Genomic DNA, 17,459 nt, shown 5'->3' on the forward strand with positions numbered 1-17,459 from the left:
TAGTGGACATGTCATTTCACAATAAGACATAACTGTTGATATCAGTTTACCTTTCTGAAGACAAATTAGCAGCTAAATGAATATGACCATCAGAAGTGACTCCTGGGAATAAGGTCTGATGAAAGCCAGCATGGACAAACATAGCACTGATGCCTTTTGCCACCTCGTTGTCTAGATTAAAGCGAAGTGTTGCATTTTTTTCATTTGCTTTCAGGCTGATAGAACTTCCAATGTTTCCAAGAGGAGATACTTTTACTGCTGCATTAGCCTGGAATGTCACGAAAAATAAGAAAAATCAGCTGATACCATCATTAACAAAACTGAACTAAAAATATGCAAATAATTGCTTGCAAGATGCCACTTTTGAAGGTGTTTACATGGTAATTCTTGTCGTCAATGGTTACTTTCCCTTCAGAATAATATTCAAACTCGCTGTTCTTCCTGTGATTCCCGAGCACCTCTAAATCAAGGCTGACAGAGGTAGGGAAATCCGGCTGAAAAAGATTCGCAATTTAATTCCACTTGCTGTGAAGATTTCAATAACAAAAGATACATGAAAGATGCATTTTATTGTTGTGTTAATGTTCACGAAGGATCATTTTTCTGAAGATCCAATAATGTTCAGTGTACACAGCAGTGTACTGTATATTGGCAAGGCAAACTTTACACAGGTAATCTAGAACAGAGTACATTCAACTTGCAAAAGATAACTTAAAAAATAAAGTCATTGTTGTTACATTATTGTTTACCTCAAACAGCTGGGACAGGTTGGCTTTTATTGTAACACCTTGCTGAGATGTAGTTAGGTCATGAAGTTGTACTTGACCTAAGGCTGCAAGTATTTCATCTTTTCCAGTCCATAATCTGCCCTGAATTTCACGAGCAGTCTTCACAAAGAGATGAAGATAGAACATTGACGATAACAAAGACAAAAATGTGGACCCACTTTAAAATCATTATAAGATTTAAAATGACACTCATAATAGTTAAATCACGTGGCATTGCTATGAGATACGTAAAATATTTCTGCTAGTTTACCTGGTGGTTTTGGACAGTAACGCAGATCTTTGAGTCTTGTGGAATTCTCTCAGTGCTGAAAGATTGGACTATTGAAGAGCACACCTAAAATAAACCGCAATATATTTTTATGATGGTTCATTTAATCATGCATTCAGCCGATTTGTTCAAAAATACTGATTTATTCTGAAATGAAACAAGTGTCTGGATCAGTAGCATGTTTAGGCAACACACAACCCCCCATAGAATGTAGTCTAGAAGCTAATTTTGCTCATTTTCATGTTTGTGTTCCACTGTCTTTTTGAGTCATTCCCCGAATCATTTACTCAACCTTTTTTTAAACAACACTGAATCATTCAGGAATTAAACAAGTGACCATCTTTATGAATGAGTTATTGAATCATTCACTCAGCTAATTAATTCAAACTGTTTAGAAAAGCAAAGTGATTGTAAAGTATTGGTTGAGTCATTGATTAATCACATAAGTAATAACAGACCAAAGCAACTGGTTATGTTGTTTCTAAAGTAGCATTTAATCATTGTGTGTATGGCCTTATAACTTACATTAAAGTTCAATTAATGAAAGCTTACAATGGATCTTTTGACTTTATTTTACAGTCCTGTTCCATACTATGTATTTATTATAGTAAAGTTATTAAAATAAATAGGTAATACCCCTGAACCTACCCCTAAACCTAACCCTACACGATGTAGTTATTTTAGTAATTTCCTAGGCAAGTGCACTGTAGGTAAATTTTAAGTACATGTACATGTACTTACAAATACTGTAAAATAAAGCGCAGCCACGACTTTGGTGACTCTACAGTACAGCATATAAACACAATTACTACACAGTGTGTTGATGTTAGACTCACATATGGTTGCTGTGGCTGAAAACCCAGAGTAAGGACGTGAATGGCTTTTTTGTTTCCATGGACAAGAAGCTTTGACTCCAAAATATACACTTTCTGATGTAGATCGCTTGTAAATGTCTCCTGTAGGATGAGACTCTGAGGGAGAAACTTGAATGGTTGTCTGTTGGAAGAAGCAAACATAGCTAAACACACTTCTGGATACTGAGTAATACAGCGCTGTGGATAAATTGTTTTCATATTGATGTCACCATTATCATTACTATACACAGTCATTTTCATTTTCCAGACACACCTGAAGTTTAGCTTCCATCTTTTCTGATAAAACTTCCTTTCCTTCCGTATCTCCTCTATGGCACCCTCCATCTGTAGCTCTGCATAAGGGTTTTTGAGATCCGACAAGATCATTGTCATCATCAAAAGCCTCTTCTTTAGCTTCTGCTCCAAAAGAAAAAAACAATGTCCAAAACTGATTAACGTTCATGCAAACATGTAAAGATTTGGACCAGTGCACATTTAGGAAATGCAAGAGCGGATAATGCATTTTCTAGTACCTTATCCAGAGTACTGAGAACAGCGGAGATATTGAGGTCCTGCTTGCCATAGCCTGCACTTATTTCCAGGGTCTTTACTTGCTTGCCGTTGATTATGTAGATTTGCCCATGTAATGCTGGTGTCCAGGCTGAGCTGATGGAGTATGAAGCTTTAACTCCACGCTTGCCCAACATGTTCCATCCACCAACCTTCAATGACACCATTGCACTTAAGATCATGTATTTATGCAAAGTTTCTCAAATCTACAGCTAAACAGAAGAAATACTTAAAAAGTTGAAGTGAGAGGTGATAGGAGGTACGCACACCTTAAAATAACTGGCAGTTGGTGTAAAAAGATGTAGCTGGCCTTGTCGTTCTTTGCCTCTATCCTTGAAAAAACCCTCAAGCGTAACACTCCGGATGTTCACCAGTTTCCGCGTGGTGACCTCAGAGCTGAACTGCGTGATGCCACGCTGGGGCTGAGTTAGTTTTTGAACTACGTATATATAGAGCCAGGGGGTATCCATGTTGAATGAACCTGTGAAAATAATGAATGAAGTACAGTTTTACATGAACTAGAATAGTAATATAAACATGATTCTTTCAAAATGTGCCCTTTCCAAGAAAATCTATGGGGATGCACTGCTATCAAATTCAAGAAAATGATAAGCCAATCATTATTGTTAAATTATAACTAATAACTGATAAATGGCAGACATAAAATTCTTTACTGTTTTGTCTAAATCAAACCTCAACTCATACAGGTTAAAACATAATTACATGGTAATTATGACAAACAATATGTTATCAACAGACATGATTTTATATTTTCAAAAAATCATTACACGTTTGCATGTTCTTCAGTGTTCCCCTCTGCAGTATTGAGAGGGGAAAATATTATGTAAATTGTGATCTTGATTTTGTGCAATGTAATAAAGATGAAAGATAATGTATTAAATTAAAATACTTTTAAGTCATCCTGCACCCCCTTGGAAGTGTGCTGAGGCTGCCTAGTGGGCCCCTGGCCCCCTGGTTTATAATCTCTGCTCTAAATAAAGCCAAACTAAAACACTGGGGTCCAGTTTAATAAACAGGGCTTAGCCTAAATCAGGATTAGGCCATAGGTCAATTAACAATTAAGCCATTTTTTATAAACATGCATTAGAAAATACATTGCTGGCGCCCATCATGAGGCAAAACAAAGGCACTGATAAATTGTAAGATCAATTAGTGCAGGTTGTTTAGAAAACAGGCCAGACTTACATTTTATACCAGGATTAGGCTTAAGCCTTGTCTCTAAAACCAGGGGTAAAAGCTATATTCAATAAAAAATGCTTCGAGTGAATTTAAGCATTGCAATATTACAATGTACAATAAGAAATATGGATATTTTGGAAATTTGGTATATGGAAATTTACAAGTATTTAGATTTACTTGAATAACTTGGTGAACTTTGCCTTAAAAAAAGCAAATATGCACAAAATCCTACCAATTGACCAATATGACAACTGAAAAAAATCTCTAATATTCAAAAATAATAAACATGGTACCAATATGTCATATCTTTTTATGAAATCTACAACTTCACAAATGAGAGTTTATTTCTGTGGAAAAATATAAGGGAATATATACTCACCTTCCCATTTTTGAAGGGAGGTCTTTGTTGACACGTCCTTCCAATGGACGCCAGCTACCAGAGGCATTTGATTGTTGTAGTTGATTTTCAGGTGAGTGCTGCTCTCAGATTTTTGCTTCTTGAAATAAGAGTGCAGAAGCTGAGTTCTGTAACTCAATCCTCTGTCTAGAAGTCGCAGGCTGAGCTGGAAAAGCCAGTATACATTATTATGATACGTAATCATAATCAAGAACATCTGACAATACAGGAGAACACATTTGATGCACATAGTCTAGATTTAATCTGAATGTTTTAGTAAAGCTGAACCTCCACAGCATAACTAGTGAGGCCGGGTCCAGACTGGTTTCTGAGCGACTGACTGAAGAGGATCCTGTGTTTGTTGCTGCTCTGGTTCCACTGCTTTCCGAAGCTTACATCAAGTGATGACTGCACGTTGACTGGGCTCCGTTCATGTTTAAGGTGAATCTGTTGGTGGAAACAATCCTCTAGTCAGAAGGTCGCCATATCTGTTTTCATCAACCGTATTATGTGCATTGCAATGCAAAAACCAAGTTGGAATCAGTACTAGAATCAATTGCAGGAAGCTTTTTAAACCCGTGAAACAAAATAGCACTTTTGTATTTGTGAGACATTCAATTTGACCTTGTGGTTTATTTTGCTGAAATGGGAACAGTGTAGTTCATGCACTGCTGTTATACGGTACGTCTGGACCGGGTCAGACTCGCTGTGGAGGTTCTGGGTCATGTGACACTCCTGAATGTTCAGTGAATCCTCTGAAAAAATAAATACAGTAAGTGGATAACAAGTCTGTTGCGTAGCAGTCTTAAAGTGTCATGTTATTTGTAGAAATCACTTACCTTGTACACCATACCTGACCCTCACAGCGGAGCTCCACTCTGGGTCTCTTTGCCTCAGTAACCCAAGAGCTCTGATGCTGACAGCATTTGGCAAGAGAAAGCCGGCATCAATAGAATAACGTCTCTGGCCATCTTCCAAGCTTCTCTCCAACTGCACTGTGAAATGAAGCAGAACATAAAAAGCTGGCCACAAATAATCACATCACAATAAATTATGTTCCAACTGTTCCAATTATATTCCAAGAAGTAACAACTATACAATAATAAAACATTCATTTTGTCCATAAAGAAATTGAGTACAAAGACATATTAAATATTTTAAAATAGATCTATCTATCTGTCTTTTTATATATATATATATATATATATATATATATATATATATATATATATCAGTCAATCTGTCAGTCCCTCTATCCATAAACATATTTAATACATTGAAGCTAATACATATACAAATTTTACAAATTTTCATTCTTATTTTCTGAAAGCAACACATATGTGATGGAAAGTTTTTATTATTATGCAATAATCCAAACATTATTAAATAGATTTTTTAAGATGCTGGGCTATGTAATCAATTCCAGTTTTTTACTATTGTTATGACACGTTTCTTGAAACCTGCTACTTGTTTTTTAGCTCTGTGACAAACTGGGCGACAAACTGCAAATGATTTGATTTTAGAAACGTACTATATTAAGTGTTTTGGTAGTTTTTAATGCATTTAGATGTAAAAATATCTGCTGTGCCAAACTGATAGTTAGGTGAGCCGTGTAAAAAAAAATTTTTATATTGATAAATGTGTCATTTTACGCTGTAAAAGATTGAAAAAATCTTTTACAATGCTTATAGGAAGAGTATCTTAGTTTGTAATGATGCGAATCATCTCAGAGCAAGCCATTTTACACTGACAAATCTTTTGAAATCTCTAATGAATGAAAATGTGGAAGTGAATGGGAAAAAAATACTTATGGTTAAAAAGTATTAGCTAAATCTTGCCTGAAAGTGATGCATCCTTATTGAAGACATTTTTAAGCAAAGCCTGTATTATGAACCTCCTGCTGCGAGCATGAGTGGTGTTGACTGAGAGGGAGAATGGATGCCCATCTGCTACTACTTTGGCATCGAGATGAAAGTGTGCTCTCGTCTCTGATGGAAGATTCACTGTCTCCAGTAGTCCCTTGGGCAAAACGGTGAATGATTTGATGAATAAAACAAGATCTACTTTGCACAATAGCTCTTCTTGAGACTTTTTCATAAATTTTATCACAAAGCAAATGTTTTCTCACTTACCTTGATAAAATAATGGTGGATGTTATCTATCAGTAGTTCGATTCTGCCTGAATGTTGGTTGTTTAATTCTTCGATCTGCGCTGTGATAAACAAAAGGTGGGAAAATATCCTAAACATTCACCAAAATCATGTCATAAAGTAAATGCTACATCGGTACAATTGTATCATGAATTGAATTCAGCTTCAAAATATCCATAAGAAATCCATTTTTAAGTAGTTTTGAAACCTTGAACGAGAACGGTTTTTAGAGGATGTGTTATTTTCAGAATCAGCCTTTTTGGACTGAGATTGAAATCCAGGGACACGTCTCTGGGGATCGTGGATTGAGGTGTGCCAAGAAAGAGGAGCAGAGTGGCTTCCAGCGGCATCCAGGAAATCCTCTGTTGAAGACCCAAGCACAGAAAGAGCAATTTAATGAGAAAGTTATTCTGACCTTAACTCGAATGTCGTCAGAAATCTTCCCTACCTGGGGTACAAAAGTATAGGCTGCCTCCAAGAGGTACTGATTGAGACCTTTGTCCAGTTTTTGCAATCTGAAACTAAAAAGAACTGGGCCCAAAGCTGGAAAACTTTTTCCCATCGGTGTCAAAGGATAGGTGAAATCAGAACATAACTGCCATCCAACCATCTTAGACCCTGCAAATAACCATACAAATAAGTCAACACCAAACGTTTCCATTCTTCCCACAAAAACAGCAAAGAAATATATATTTTATGTCATTCACTCACATGTTTTAGGAGTGCAGGTGCTCTTCTCCTTGAGATTTCTTGTAGCTATGAGCTCCTCCTTACTGTCCCCGCTCACACGAAACATTCTGGAGCTGTTTTGTGTAGATGATCAAGGGTCAAAATAAAGCAACTGTTTATGGGTCAGTCATAAATAAAAGTGTCTATGCTAAAGAAAATAATTACATTTTCTTCAGAATATACAGTTTAAAACACAAGTTATATTTCTAAAGAATATAAATGTACTCTTTTGGTTTCTTATAGTACAAAAAAGTCCTTCCAAAATGTTATTTATTTAAAATGTATTTATAATGTAATGTTCTGTGGTGCAACCACCACATAAGTAAAAACATATAGTCATTACAAATTAAATACATGTAAATGTACACATACTAATCATAAAATAATTACAATTTATTAGTAATTAAATTCATAAAGTACATTTGACTTTTCAGGGAGTTGCACTAGATGACAGTTATATAATTGATATAACTGATTTAATGTCTTGTTTCTGACTTGCTCAGAACTGTAGTCATACCACATGACAGATGTTTATCAAATATTCAGAAACAGAAGCAGTTTTGGATTTTTTTTTGTTTTATTATGGTACCAGGACATTTGTACCTTTATTCATCTAAAATAACATATGAAATTTAATTTATATAGTTTGAAACAATATGTAAATTAATGTTCATACTTGAAGGTCAATACATCCATGACATCTTCTGGAGTATTGAGAACCACCTTCAGGCTCTGTCCATGGTGTAGATATATAGCTCCATCCAAACTGGTGAAGGTTTTGAGTTGAGAGACCCACTCTAACCCCACACGACCAAACGCTCCATCCACTCCAGCTCTCACAGAGAGGGCAACCAGTGCACTGTGTCAAAGCACAAACAGGGGATGACTTGCCATCATGACTTCAACCTGACAGAACACATCTTTTCAAAACGTCATCAAACATACTTTGGTTTGACATAGCCAGCCAGTGAGAAATGCGACCAATTCTTGTAGTTAGCGATGCCTTTAAGTCTGAGAGAGAACAGAGTGGACATGTTGATGCTTAGCCTCATGGGTAATCCAGAGAGAGAAGGTAAAACCAGTTCCTCTGCCAGAACAATTGGCCTTTGACTGATTTTAATCTCCTGACCCTGAGAAAAGGAAAGATATTAAAACTTATAGTAATACAACTTAAAAGTGGAAAATATCCTACAGACATATTTACATTTTGGCTGATATGATAAGGTTACAATTAGTTTTTCACCACATTACACCATGTTATCTCTTGGAAAAATCCAACATCAAGCATCATTGGTTTAAAAGAAGAAATGCAAAGCTTATCGCTATATAAAAGCACTTGTTTAAACTTGTTGTATTTGGGTAATCACTTGTTGTATTTATAAAATCAGTGATAGGTTAGTAAGTGATTTATTCACATTGTTTATTCATATTTTTAGCTATAATACTGAAAAAACAATTTTAACGACCATTTCTCACTGCTAACTTTACGTTACTAACATATTGGCTGTTTATTAGCATTTTGTAAAGCACATACTAATGCCTTATTACAATTATTAAGATCCTTTAACCCTAGCCCATGCCTAAACTTAACAGCTATCCTCACTAACTATTAATAAGCAGCAAATTATGAGTTTAATGTGGCAAGTTGTAGCTGATGGTTAATTAAGAGTGAAAATTTGACCTTGACAATACTTTAAGTAACGCCTTAAGAAAGAATTGCTTACCTTTAACAACTTGACAACAACACCAGCTGTATTAAGTGACAGCTTTCTTTGATACGCATGAAGGTCATCACAGGTCATGAAGGCGAGGTCATTGCCAAACATCTTCACGTTCATAAAACATCGGAGGCTACTGTCTCTTTTCCTCTGCTCTGTGAGCTTAAACAGAAATATTGGTCATGCCTGATGTGGAGCCAAATAACAGACACAATATTATAATCTGCAAGACTCTCACCTTAGTCTTGATGGAACTGAAACCTGCGGACCGACAGCCATCGCTGCCTCCTTGTTTCTCGTCCCTGTTTCGACCGTTCTGTCCCTGCCTCATAGAGTCGGAGTGATCAGCAGGAGCTAGAGGATGCTCCTCAAAGATTTTCTTCAGAACAAGCTCAAGGTTCTCCATTCTTAGGCTTATCTAAAAAAATAAGTAAATTAGACCAGGAACAGTACAGTAAACGGGAGAAATTTTGATTTTTACGTTTTGTGGAAAATACAAACAGATCTGATTTTCACCTCCAGAAGATTGAATGCTCTGCCTAGGATGTGAACTGTCAGATTTGCCATAACATAACGCGGAAGAAAAGATTCAGGGGAGAAAACTACAGCTCCCTCGATGTTAGCAGCAGCCACTCCTGGAGCAGATATAAAACACAGAAGTTACAAAAGGGAGAAAATCAGTGTAAAAAGTATTACAAACAGATGGAAATGTTAAATTATGTGTAGCCTAGTACCCGTGTCTATTGTATAGTCCATATGTGAGGAGTATTTCCATGTTTCAGCTTCAAAGTCTTTACTTAAGATATCATCCGGCAGTGACTCCATCAGGTCTTTTTTCAAAGGATCTTCCGTCTTTTGGATATTGAAAAGGTGACTCCAAACAAATGACCCAACTGAGCAGATATCAAAGAGAATGTAACAAAATGTATCTCGTTTTATTTTTGCTGTAGAGTGCTAGAAAAACGAAAGCTGCTTCCATTTAGAACATATTGGATTTGTTCTCAAGAAATGGTGTCATTTGTGCCCCATTTGTAACTTACTACTGATTTAGATATCATTTTAATGCTAATTTATTGTTAATAACCGAATGTTTATGTTTTTATTTAAATTGAATGAAGATCTTTTTAAAAGCACTTTTTAACTTTTTGGGTAGACAAAATGTTTCTTTAAATTTATATGAAGTTTTTAAGGCCATATTTTAAGGAATTTTTTTTCAATTCCATTAACATAATTTTAAAGACTTGGTACTAAACTTTTTTGAGTGATTGTGTGATTTATTCTATGCACACCAAACAGAATACCATAATGCTCTTATTAATATTTTAACTTTATTGGTGTTGAAATAACGTAGTACATTTGAGTTAGTAATAATAAAGGCTATTCGATAACTCAATACCTTGACTAGATTTCTCATTGCTCAGCGTTGTCTTCACAATTGTGAAAACCTCCTGGTTTGGACAAGTCATGAGCTGCTGATATGCCGCGATTCTGAGCTCCACATTCTCCTGCAGGCTTTGAAATGCCTGAGCAAGAGCTGTCCTCTGATAATATGAGAAAGAACGTTAAATATACATATACATAACGTTAAATATATAATGTATTGTTTGGTGATACTGACGTCATGATGGCACGGGATTCTCCTGAATGCTCGTACAGCCGCCAGCCGAAGCTCCAGCGGCACAGACTGATTGTGCACACAGCGGCTCAGAGTGGGGATGAGATCTGATGCAGCCGCTCCAGCATTCTCCGCTGCTTTCAACACATGCAGCAGCTGCACAGAGGTACAGAACACTTTAAAGCAGTGTTCTGGGTTCAGTACGAAATCCATGCATTTGTGGAATGCTTTTGATTACCACAAAGTCTAGAGTAAAAATGAAACCCATTCACTTCCATTGTAAGTGTCTCAACATAACTTTACCATCACAATCACAACCAAAACTTTGTGACTACAATATGCAATCTTCTCAGCACTGACTGTACCTCTGTGATCTGCAAACGATCATCCACTTCACATCCTGCATCAAGACTTTGCTTCAGTACAAGGACGAACTGCTGGACTTCAGAAATATCATTACATGGACCCTGTTCCCGTTGACAAAGGCCATGGACCAGTGAAGACACAACCAACAGAGCTTTTGGACGGATAAGAGGTATCTGCAGCAAAACCTGGAGGAGATAAGACCGGCAGATAACCAGCATTCTGTTTCAAATACTTTTACATTTGTATTACAATTCATTTAATGAATTAACCGAACAGCTCAAAAACATACACTGAGGTGGCTAATCATGGATGAGGTAGGATGTGAAGCAAAACTGATAGTACTGAGGAGAGGTAGAACATGTTCCTGGTCAACTTCTTTGTTGATTATCAGGTTTGTAGTGACAAGGATGCAATCCTCAGTTCCACAGGCTGACAGTGCATCTACTAGAGGCTGCCTGCCATAACACCAGAGTCGACGTTACCATCAGAAAAGAAATATATAACATACATTTAAAACAATCACTGTAATTTCTGTATAATGGGAATATACATTTCATTGCTTTTGAATTCTCTCACAAAAGTATTAAAAAAAAACTTTGAATTCTCTTGCAAAATAATTGCTTTTATTGAAATAAAACTTTTAAGTAAAAGTTCTTTTGTGTGAGTATAGTATTCTTTTTTTTCCATTTTGAATTCTCTTGCAAAACCACTGCATTCTTTAAAAAATTAATTTTTTTGAGTTTTTGAGTTCTCTCATAAAAGCACTCCGCAAGAAACTTTGCTTTCCCTTACTAAACATTTCCCTTCCCTCAAGGCAAATATGTGTTTTCTTCCCTCCTCGTATTATTTCCTTCACAAAAAATGCAACGTTTTTCAGGTGATTTCAAAATTGCTGCAAGTGAACACAAAATCTAATACAATTGTTACTCCTTTAATATTAAAAAGAAAAAAAATCTAAATTATATTTGCATTTACAAAAGACAGTTGTTTCACTAAAATGTAGGCCATCTGAATTTCTGTTGAATTTATTCTTTTTTATAAAAAAAAATCTTTGTACCTGATCAGGTCAATATTATTGTTACTATTTTTGGAGCATGTGCCATGATTTTATTACAGTATTCTTTGAAGTATATGAAGTATATATCATCAACAAAAAAGAATGTCTGCATTATGTTATTTTGAATGTACATATTAATTGTTAAAAGACCGACCAGTCGTCTCGACATTTGAAGGATGCTTCCTGCCACAGGTCTCTCAACTGATGGGATGACAAGGTTCTCAACTGAAGAACCAAATTCAGGAGAAGCTCTGATTGCTAAGGGTGAGGAACAAAAGTGAGAGAAACCGACGATCTTGAATGAAAGAAAAGCTTTAATGCAGTAAGCCTGACCTGCTGTTGATCTGCGAGATGAGCACACAGTCTCCTCACTGTGTTGGAGACCTCCTGAACCGATGGTCCACCGTGTCTGCCTTCAGCCTCAAACACAATACTGGTCAAGTAACCGGTGTTCTGCCCTGTAATAACAGAGGTCGTTACGCATTACGTATGAAAAAAAACATGATAAAATTTTCCTTTCTCTTTGGAGTGCCCTTGGAGCAAAAAGAAGATCTGTAAAGTTTCAAAACCAATATTCTTTATAAAATGTATGATCTGTACACAACGCCCTAAAATGGCTTGTTTAAACACGCCCCCCACTTTGTGATATCACAAAATGGGGGAGTGTTTTCATAACACCATCCAAAATGTTTACCCAAAGAAAGAAGGTGGAGCTATTATTCTAGCTGTAGTGCTGGTCGAGCTGTGTGTCGTTGTGAAATAAAACTACTTTGTTTGTTAGTGCAGCCTACGCTGGCTGTGCTCAGAGGCAATGGGGCAATTCTATCCTTTAAGTAAGTTACATTTACTTATTCAAATAAATTGCTACTTATTCAAACACAAGCGGTGAATGATTGTGCTTGTCGAGGTAATCACGAGTGCAGACATGGTGTTATGTTTATGAGGCGCAAAAACAGTACTACGTCACGTTAATCAGTAATTACGTCTCCACTGAATGCAACAGATGCCTCGTTTGTAATGTGTTTGCGATATTGAGGCATTCGGCCAATCACAACCACTGGATAGCTGGCCAATCAGAGCACAGCTCGCTTTTTTAGAACGATGAGCTTTGTAAAAATCAACCTGTTTCAGAATGCGGGGCTTAGGGGAGAAAGTACAGTTTGTGGGAAATAATGCGTGTTTTTTTAAACTTAAACCACATAAACACACTGCATTACAACAAATAGCATCATATGACCTCTTTCACACTACAGAATAACACTTGTTAACTATTAACTACAACTTTACCCTCAATAAATTCTTAATTTGCTGCTTATTAATAGTTAATTATTAAAGTAGTTGTTAAGTTTAGGTATTGGGCGGCATTAGGGATGTAGAGTAAGGTCATTTAGAATAAGGTATTAATATGTGCTTTATTAGCACTAATAAATGGCTAATATTCTAGTAATAAGCAACTAATAGGTGTGACTATCATGCTATCACACTTTTCATATGATAGTTTTATCATTTAATTCTGGTAACCTGGTAAGTTAAAAGAGTAGAGTTATATAATCTAACTAAACGAAAAGAGAGACTGCCTTCATTGAAACTGACCAAAGCATAACATTTTGAATTCTTGCACAAAAAGTGAATGCATTAAACACTTCAAATATATAGTGGCCATTATTTTTTAGAAAACAACACATCTAAAGCCAAACAAAAACAAAAAAAAAAAAGATTTGGCATAGGCTCATGGGTCTGTATGCAGCCTCCAAATAACTATAGAGTAACATTGCATATCAACTTAATCATCATAATTGTTAAGCAAACCAAACAAAATCAAATCTTTTAGAACCAGTCTGACATGTTCACAAGAAGTGACTAATTAATAGAGTTGGCTAAAGTTGTTCATTCACCAATTATATGTTGCCATCATCAACCCACATGTAGCTTAAATCTCTACATCAAAATGTAGCCAACAGTACTTTTTTGCTTATAAACATATACATATATTAAATAGTTAATATGATCGCACAAGCCATCTTAGTCTTACCCAGATCCACTGGAATCACTTCAAGGGTTCTGAGGAGAGTTAGGCTTGAAACGGTTTTAGTTTCTGTTGCTTCTAACAGGTCTGGCAGGGGAACCAGTGACACCGTTTCTGTACAGTTGACCTTCTTCAGCACTGTTCCATCATAGAGCTGGATGCACGCAAGACCGGCGCTCACTGTCTAATCAAAATAAAGAGCAGCTCAAACTGAAAGCAGTTCACAGAGGGTCAGTTTTGTGAACGTTAGAAAAAGTGGGGCTCACCATGCCTTCCTTCAGAGGGACAGAGCGCCTCCAAAACTGACGGACTCTGTCACCGAAGCACTGCTGGAGGTTTCGGCTCTTGACCACCGACGGTGCTCTCTGTTCATAAGAACTCACACATGTCCCATATACATCAGTCTGCAAAGAAATCATATTTCACACCGAATACATAAACTCTGCAAATGATTTGTCACAAATGCACACATATTTCTTATACACTTCTAAAATCATATCTTACAATTGCAACTTTATAGTAATTTTATATTTCACAAATGCAACTTCCTATCTTGCAACTGTAACTTATAATTACACTTAGTATCTCACAGCTGGATGGACATCTCAGAATGTATGCAATTTATGACATCTATATTTCGTATTTTAGATTTTATCTTACAATTACGATTTCTAAAATTTTTAATTCTAAGCTAGAAACAACTCTACAAAAAACACACACATTGTGATTTTGATACATTTTAGTTAAGAAAAATGTTTTGGTTATTTGCTTTTGTTTAAAATTACAATAATGTCCACAAGCAAGATGTTTTATGTTTTTTAAAAATATATATCTTATGCTTACCAAGGCTTAATTATTTCATTGTAATATCGCAAGTATTATTGTTTTAATATGAACTATTTTAATACGTTTAAAATGTTAATTTATTCCAACGATTTACTACAATTTTACTGAAAGTCTTCAGTGTCATAAAAATCAACAAGTATTCTAATACGCTTATTGAAATAATTATTTGGTGAAATCAAATGTTTGAAATAGAAATGATAAATGTCTTGTGCTGTCACTTTTAATCAATTTAATGTCCCCTTCCTGAATTAAACGTGAATGGTGTTGCATTTTTATTAAAAGTTTACTCTACATTATCACATTATCACATTATGTACCAACATGCATGCAGTTCCTCTCACCTCTCTCACTGTCTCTCTGGCTCGTCCGGAGCGAGAGGTCTGAAACATGCTCAGAATGGACCTCTTGATGTTGAGGGTCCACACCTGCTCAGCCTCCTGTGAGCAGAGCTTCGTGACCTTTCCCCCCTCGAGCCAGAACCGCAGGGGGTTCTTCTCCAATGACTCTCTGAGAAATCAAAACACCAGATGGACCTTCAACCTCTTAACAACTCTCTACAGCAGCAATAGCCTGTGAGCACAGTCATCAAATGAAGTATTGTGTTCAGATGTTCTGACATTCTGACAGCCTCAACCAGATCAAATGACATGACTGCGCAATTTATTTATAATAACTGAATGCAAAGACGGAAAAGGTCTTGTTATATAAGTATGAGTATAGGACAACAAAAGGAATTGAAATCACCTTATGTTCTTCAAGCGTAGCACCAAATTGTCTCTTTTTGATGAGCTGTGCTTTATTTGAATGTTCCTTAGCTACATAAAAAAAACAAATATGGAATTCCTGAAACATGATCGCAAACATGAAACAAAACCTATAGGTATAGGCATACTAGCTATTATCTGAAATGAAATAAATCGTAATAAATCGTAAATGTGTTGCATTGCAGAGCAAGAAAAGCTGTATCAATATGGATGATAACATTCTCACGTATTTAGAATGACTGAACATACCTTTAATATAATTTCTGGACATCCTGGTCGGACATCAATGTCAACAACACAGTCTAAAGCTAACTGGCCGCCTCCTGATGTAGGACCTTTCCAGGCACTTGCTATGGTTGTACTGTATCTATATGTGTGCCTCTGCCCTTTCTGCACATCTGTGAAGATAAATCAGATACGTTTTTTACATCTTGACTCAAAAGAGAGCTAAATTGGACAAAATATCCATTTAGGGCCTTTTTATGTTTTTTTTTATGCTTGCATAGACACTTGCATAGTTAGTTGGATAAACGTTTGTGTGGAACATCTATATAAATATATATGTAAAAATAGCAAAAACATATTTATTAACATAAACGTGACACACATGCACTCTTACCGGGGCAAGTAGACCTGCAAAGTTGATCTCGGTGCAGTTTGTGACAGTCAGCTTTGAAAAAAAAACATCAATAACCGTCATTTTCGGAAAAAAAATATTTAGAATTCTATATTTTTTAATAAATGAGGATATCAAAGAAGAGAACGCTTACCACTGAAAAAGATGAGCAATATAATCAAACTGAGATCTTGAAGCGCTAGGTGGACCGGAGACATAGCCATAAGTGACTGGATTCAAAGCAATGCCCTGCACCGTGTAGGAGAGACCATTACTAGGAAAACATAAGCACATAAGTGAATGGATAGATGTTGAGTCAAGCCTTTGTAAAAACCCACTGGACACTCAGACACCAATCAGAGGACAGATGCCCACCAGGGGACCATCCAGCTAACAAAATCTCACAGCATACCGATGGACATCTTGAACTGTTCCTCTGCCTTCTCATAACACGCTCATGGGCTTTGTTAATGTTATTTCTTTTATTACATTAATTGCAATACGTTTGTACTTTTAAACCTTCCAAAAACTTTCCATTGTGAGTTTATACTTTTTTAGCAAGTAAAAGGCCTTTATTAAAAAAAAAAAAAAAAAAAAAAACGTCCTACTTCAGGCATATGATAAATGTGTATTTTTGCTTTGACATCTTTAATTTTATGAATAACTTTTATATTGTTAGTATAATTTCAAGTGAAACACTGTATTCACATTGATTTAACACTAATGCACTGCATTACATTACATTTTCACGTTATATGTTCCATATATGTTCTATGCAAATAAAATTATATATATATATATATATATATATATATATATATATATATATATATATATATATATATATATATATTACTGTTATAAAGATTTAATTTATTTAGATTACAAGCTATTCAAATTTAATCATTTTTGTTTTATTATTATTATTATTATTTGTTGTTATATATTATAAATGTTCATCTAAATATTGAATATTAACTTTTTATAGATTTTTCTGACTAATATTTCATATGTCGAGATTTACAAAGTTGTATGCCTGAGTATGATAGTCAGTATTTCAGTCAGTCAGTATATTTTAGTGGCACCATCTGCTGGGCTTGCTTGGCAGATAAGAGTCAGTTAAGGAGGTCAGGAAGAAAAGTCATTTTCTTAATTAGTATCTTTTTTGTTCTGTAGAACTTCTTAGGACAAAATAACTTCAGCATCAAGCTGCAGCAAAAAAATATTTTGTTTTGTAACCGTTTCGAATATTGTAAACCCTAAATGTATGTACGTTTGTGTGTGTGTGTGTGTGTGTGTGTTTGCGTTTGAGGTATTCATGATGTCTTATTGTATCTTATGCACCATACATAACACACACAGCACACTACATGAAGTAACTAGCCTTTATAATAACTGACCTACTAATACACTATTCCATTATCTCCACAGCAATACCCATGTTTTCCACTGCACCTTTAAGTAATATGCTGGACAAAAAAGGGAGGAGGCCATC

General features: G+C 35.7%; 1 protein-coding gene across 1 annotated transcript in view; it reads right to left on the reverse strand.

The window, feature by feature from the left end:
- Positions 1–16,217, reverse strand: part of LOC122360826 — a 38,748-nt gene extending 22,531 nt beyond the window's left edge. Inside the window, exons 1-36 of the mRNA XM_043261685.1 lie at positions 16,119–16,217; positions 15,968–16,018; positions 15,598–15,746; positions 15,329–15,399; positions 14,926–15,091; positions 14,005–14,142; positions 13,745–13,922; positions 12,046–12,170; positions 11,867–11,970; positions 10,945–11,110; positions 10,655–10,840; positions 10,293–10,445; positions 10,071–10,215; positions 9,409–9,567; positions 9,191–9,309; positions 8,913–9,092; positions 8,681–8,836; positions 7,902–8,086; positions 7,633–7,815; positions 6,939–7,030; positions 6,676–6,845; positions 6,436–6,589; positions 6,210–6,289; positions 5,916–6,096; positions 4,917–5,072; positions 4,702–4,832; positions 4,366–4,524; positions 4,060–4,243; positions 2,750–2,961; positions 2,444–2,632; positions 2,185–2,327; positions 1,893–2,052; positions 1,039–1,122; positions 750–887; positions 378–494; positions 51–268 (exon numbers count right to left, since the gene is read on the reverse strand). Of these exons, the coding sequence (XP_043117620.1) occupies positions 51–268; positions 378–494; positions 750–887; positions 1,039–1,122; positions 1,893–2,052; positions 2,185–2,327; positions 2,444–2,632; positions 2,750–2,961; positions 4,060–4,243; positions 4,366–4,524; positions 4,702–4,832; positions 4,917–5,072; positions 5,916–6,096; positions 6,210–6,289; positions 6,436–6,589; positions 6,676–6,845; positions 6,939–7,030; positions 7,633–7,815; positions 7,902–8,086; positions 8,681–8,836; positions 8,913–9,092; positions 9,191–9,309; positions 9,409–9,567; positions 10,071–10,215; positions 10,293–10,445; positions 10,655–10,840; positions 10,945–11,110; positions 11,867–11,970; positions 12,046–12,170; positions 13,745–13,922; positions 14,005–14,142; positions 14,926–15,091; positions 15,329–15,399; positions 15,598–15,746; positions 15,968–16,018; positions 16,119–16,188 (5,252 nt within the window). The 5' untranslated portion in view covers positions 16,189–16,217. The remainder of the gene's footprint in view (positions 1–50; positions 269–377; positions 495–749; positions 888–1,038; positions 1,123–1,892; positions 2,053–2,184; positions 2,328–2,443; positions 2,633–2,749; positions 2,962–4,059; positions 4,244–4,365; positions 4,525–4,701; positions 4,833–4,916; positions 5,073–5,915; positions 6,097–6,209; positions 6,290–6,435; positions 6,590–6,675; positions 6,846–6,938; positions 7,031–7,632; positions 7,816–7,901; positions 8,087–8,680; positions 8,837–8,912; positions 9,093–9,190; positions 9,310–9,408; positions 9,568–10,070; positions 10,216–10,292; positions 10,446–10,654; positions 10,841–10,944; positions 11,111–11,866; positions 11,971–12,045; positions 12,171–13,744; positions 13,923–14,004; positions 14,143–14,925; positions 15,092–15,328; positions 15,400–15,597; positions 15,747–15,967; positions 16,019–16,118) is intronic.
- Between the last annotated feature and the right edge of the window lie 1,242 nt (positions 16,218–17,459).

This window comes from Puntigrus tetrazona, chromosome 2 (genome assembly GCF_018831695.1).
Source record: "Puntigrus tetrazona isolate hp1 chromosome 2, ASM1883169v1, whole genome shotgun sequence".
NCBI classification, from domain to species: domain Eukaryota; kingdom Metazoa; phylum Chordata; class Actinopteri; order Cypriniformes; family Cyprinidae; genus Puntigrus; species Puntigrus tetrazona.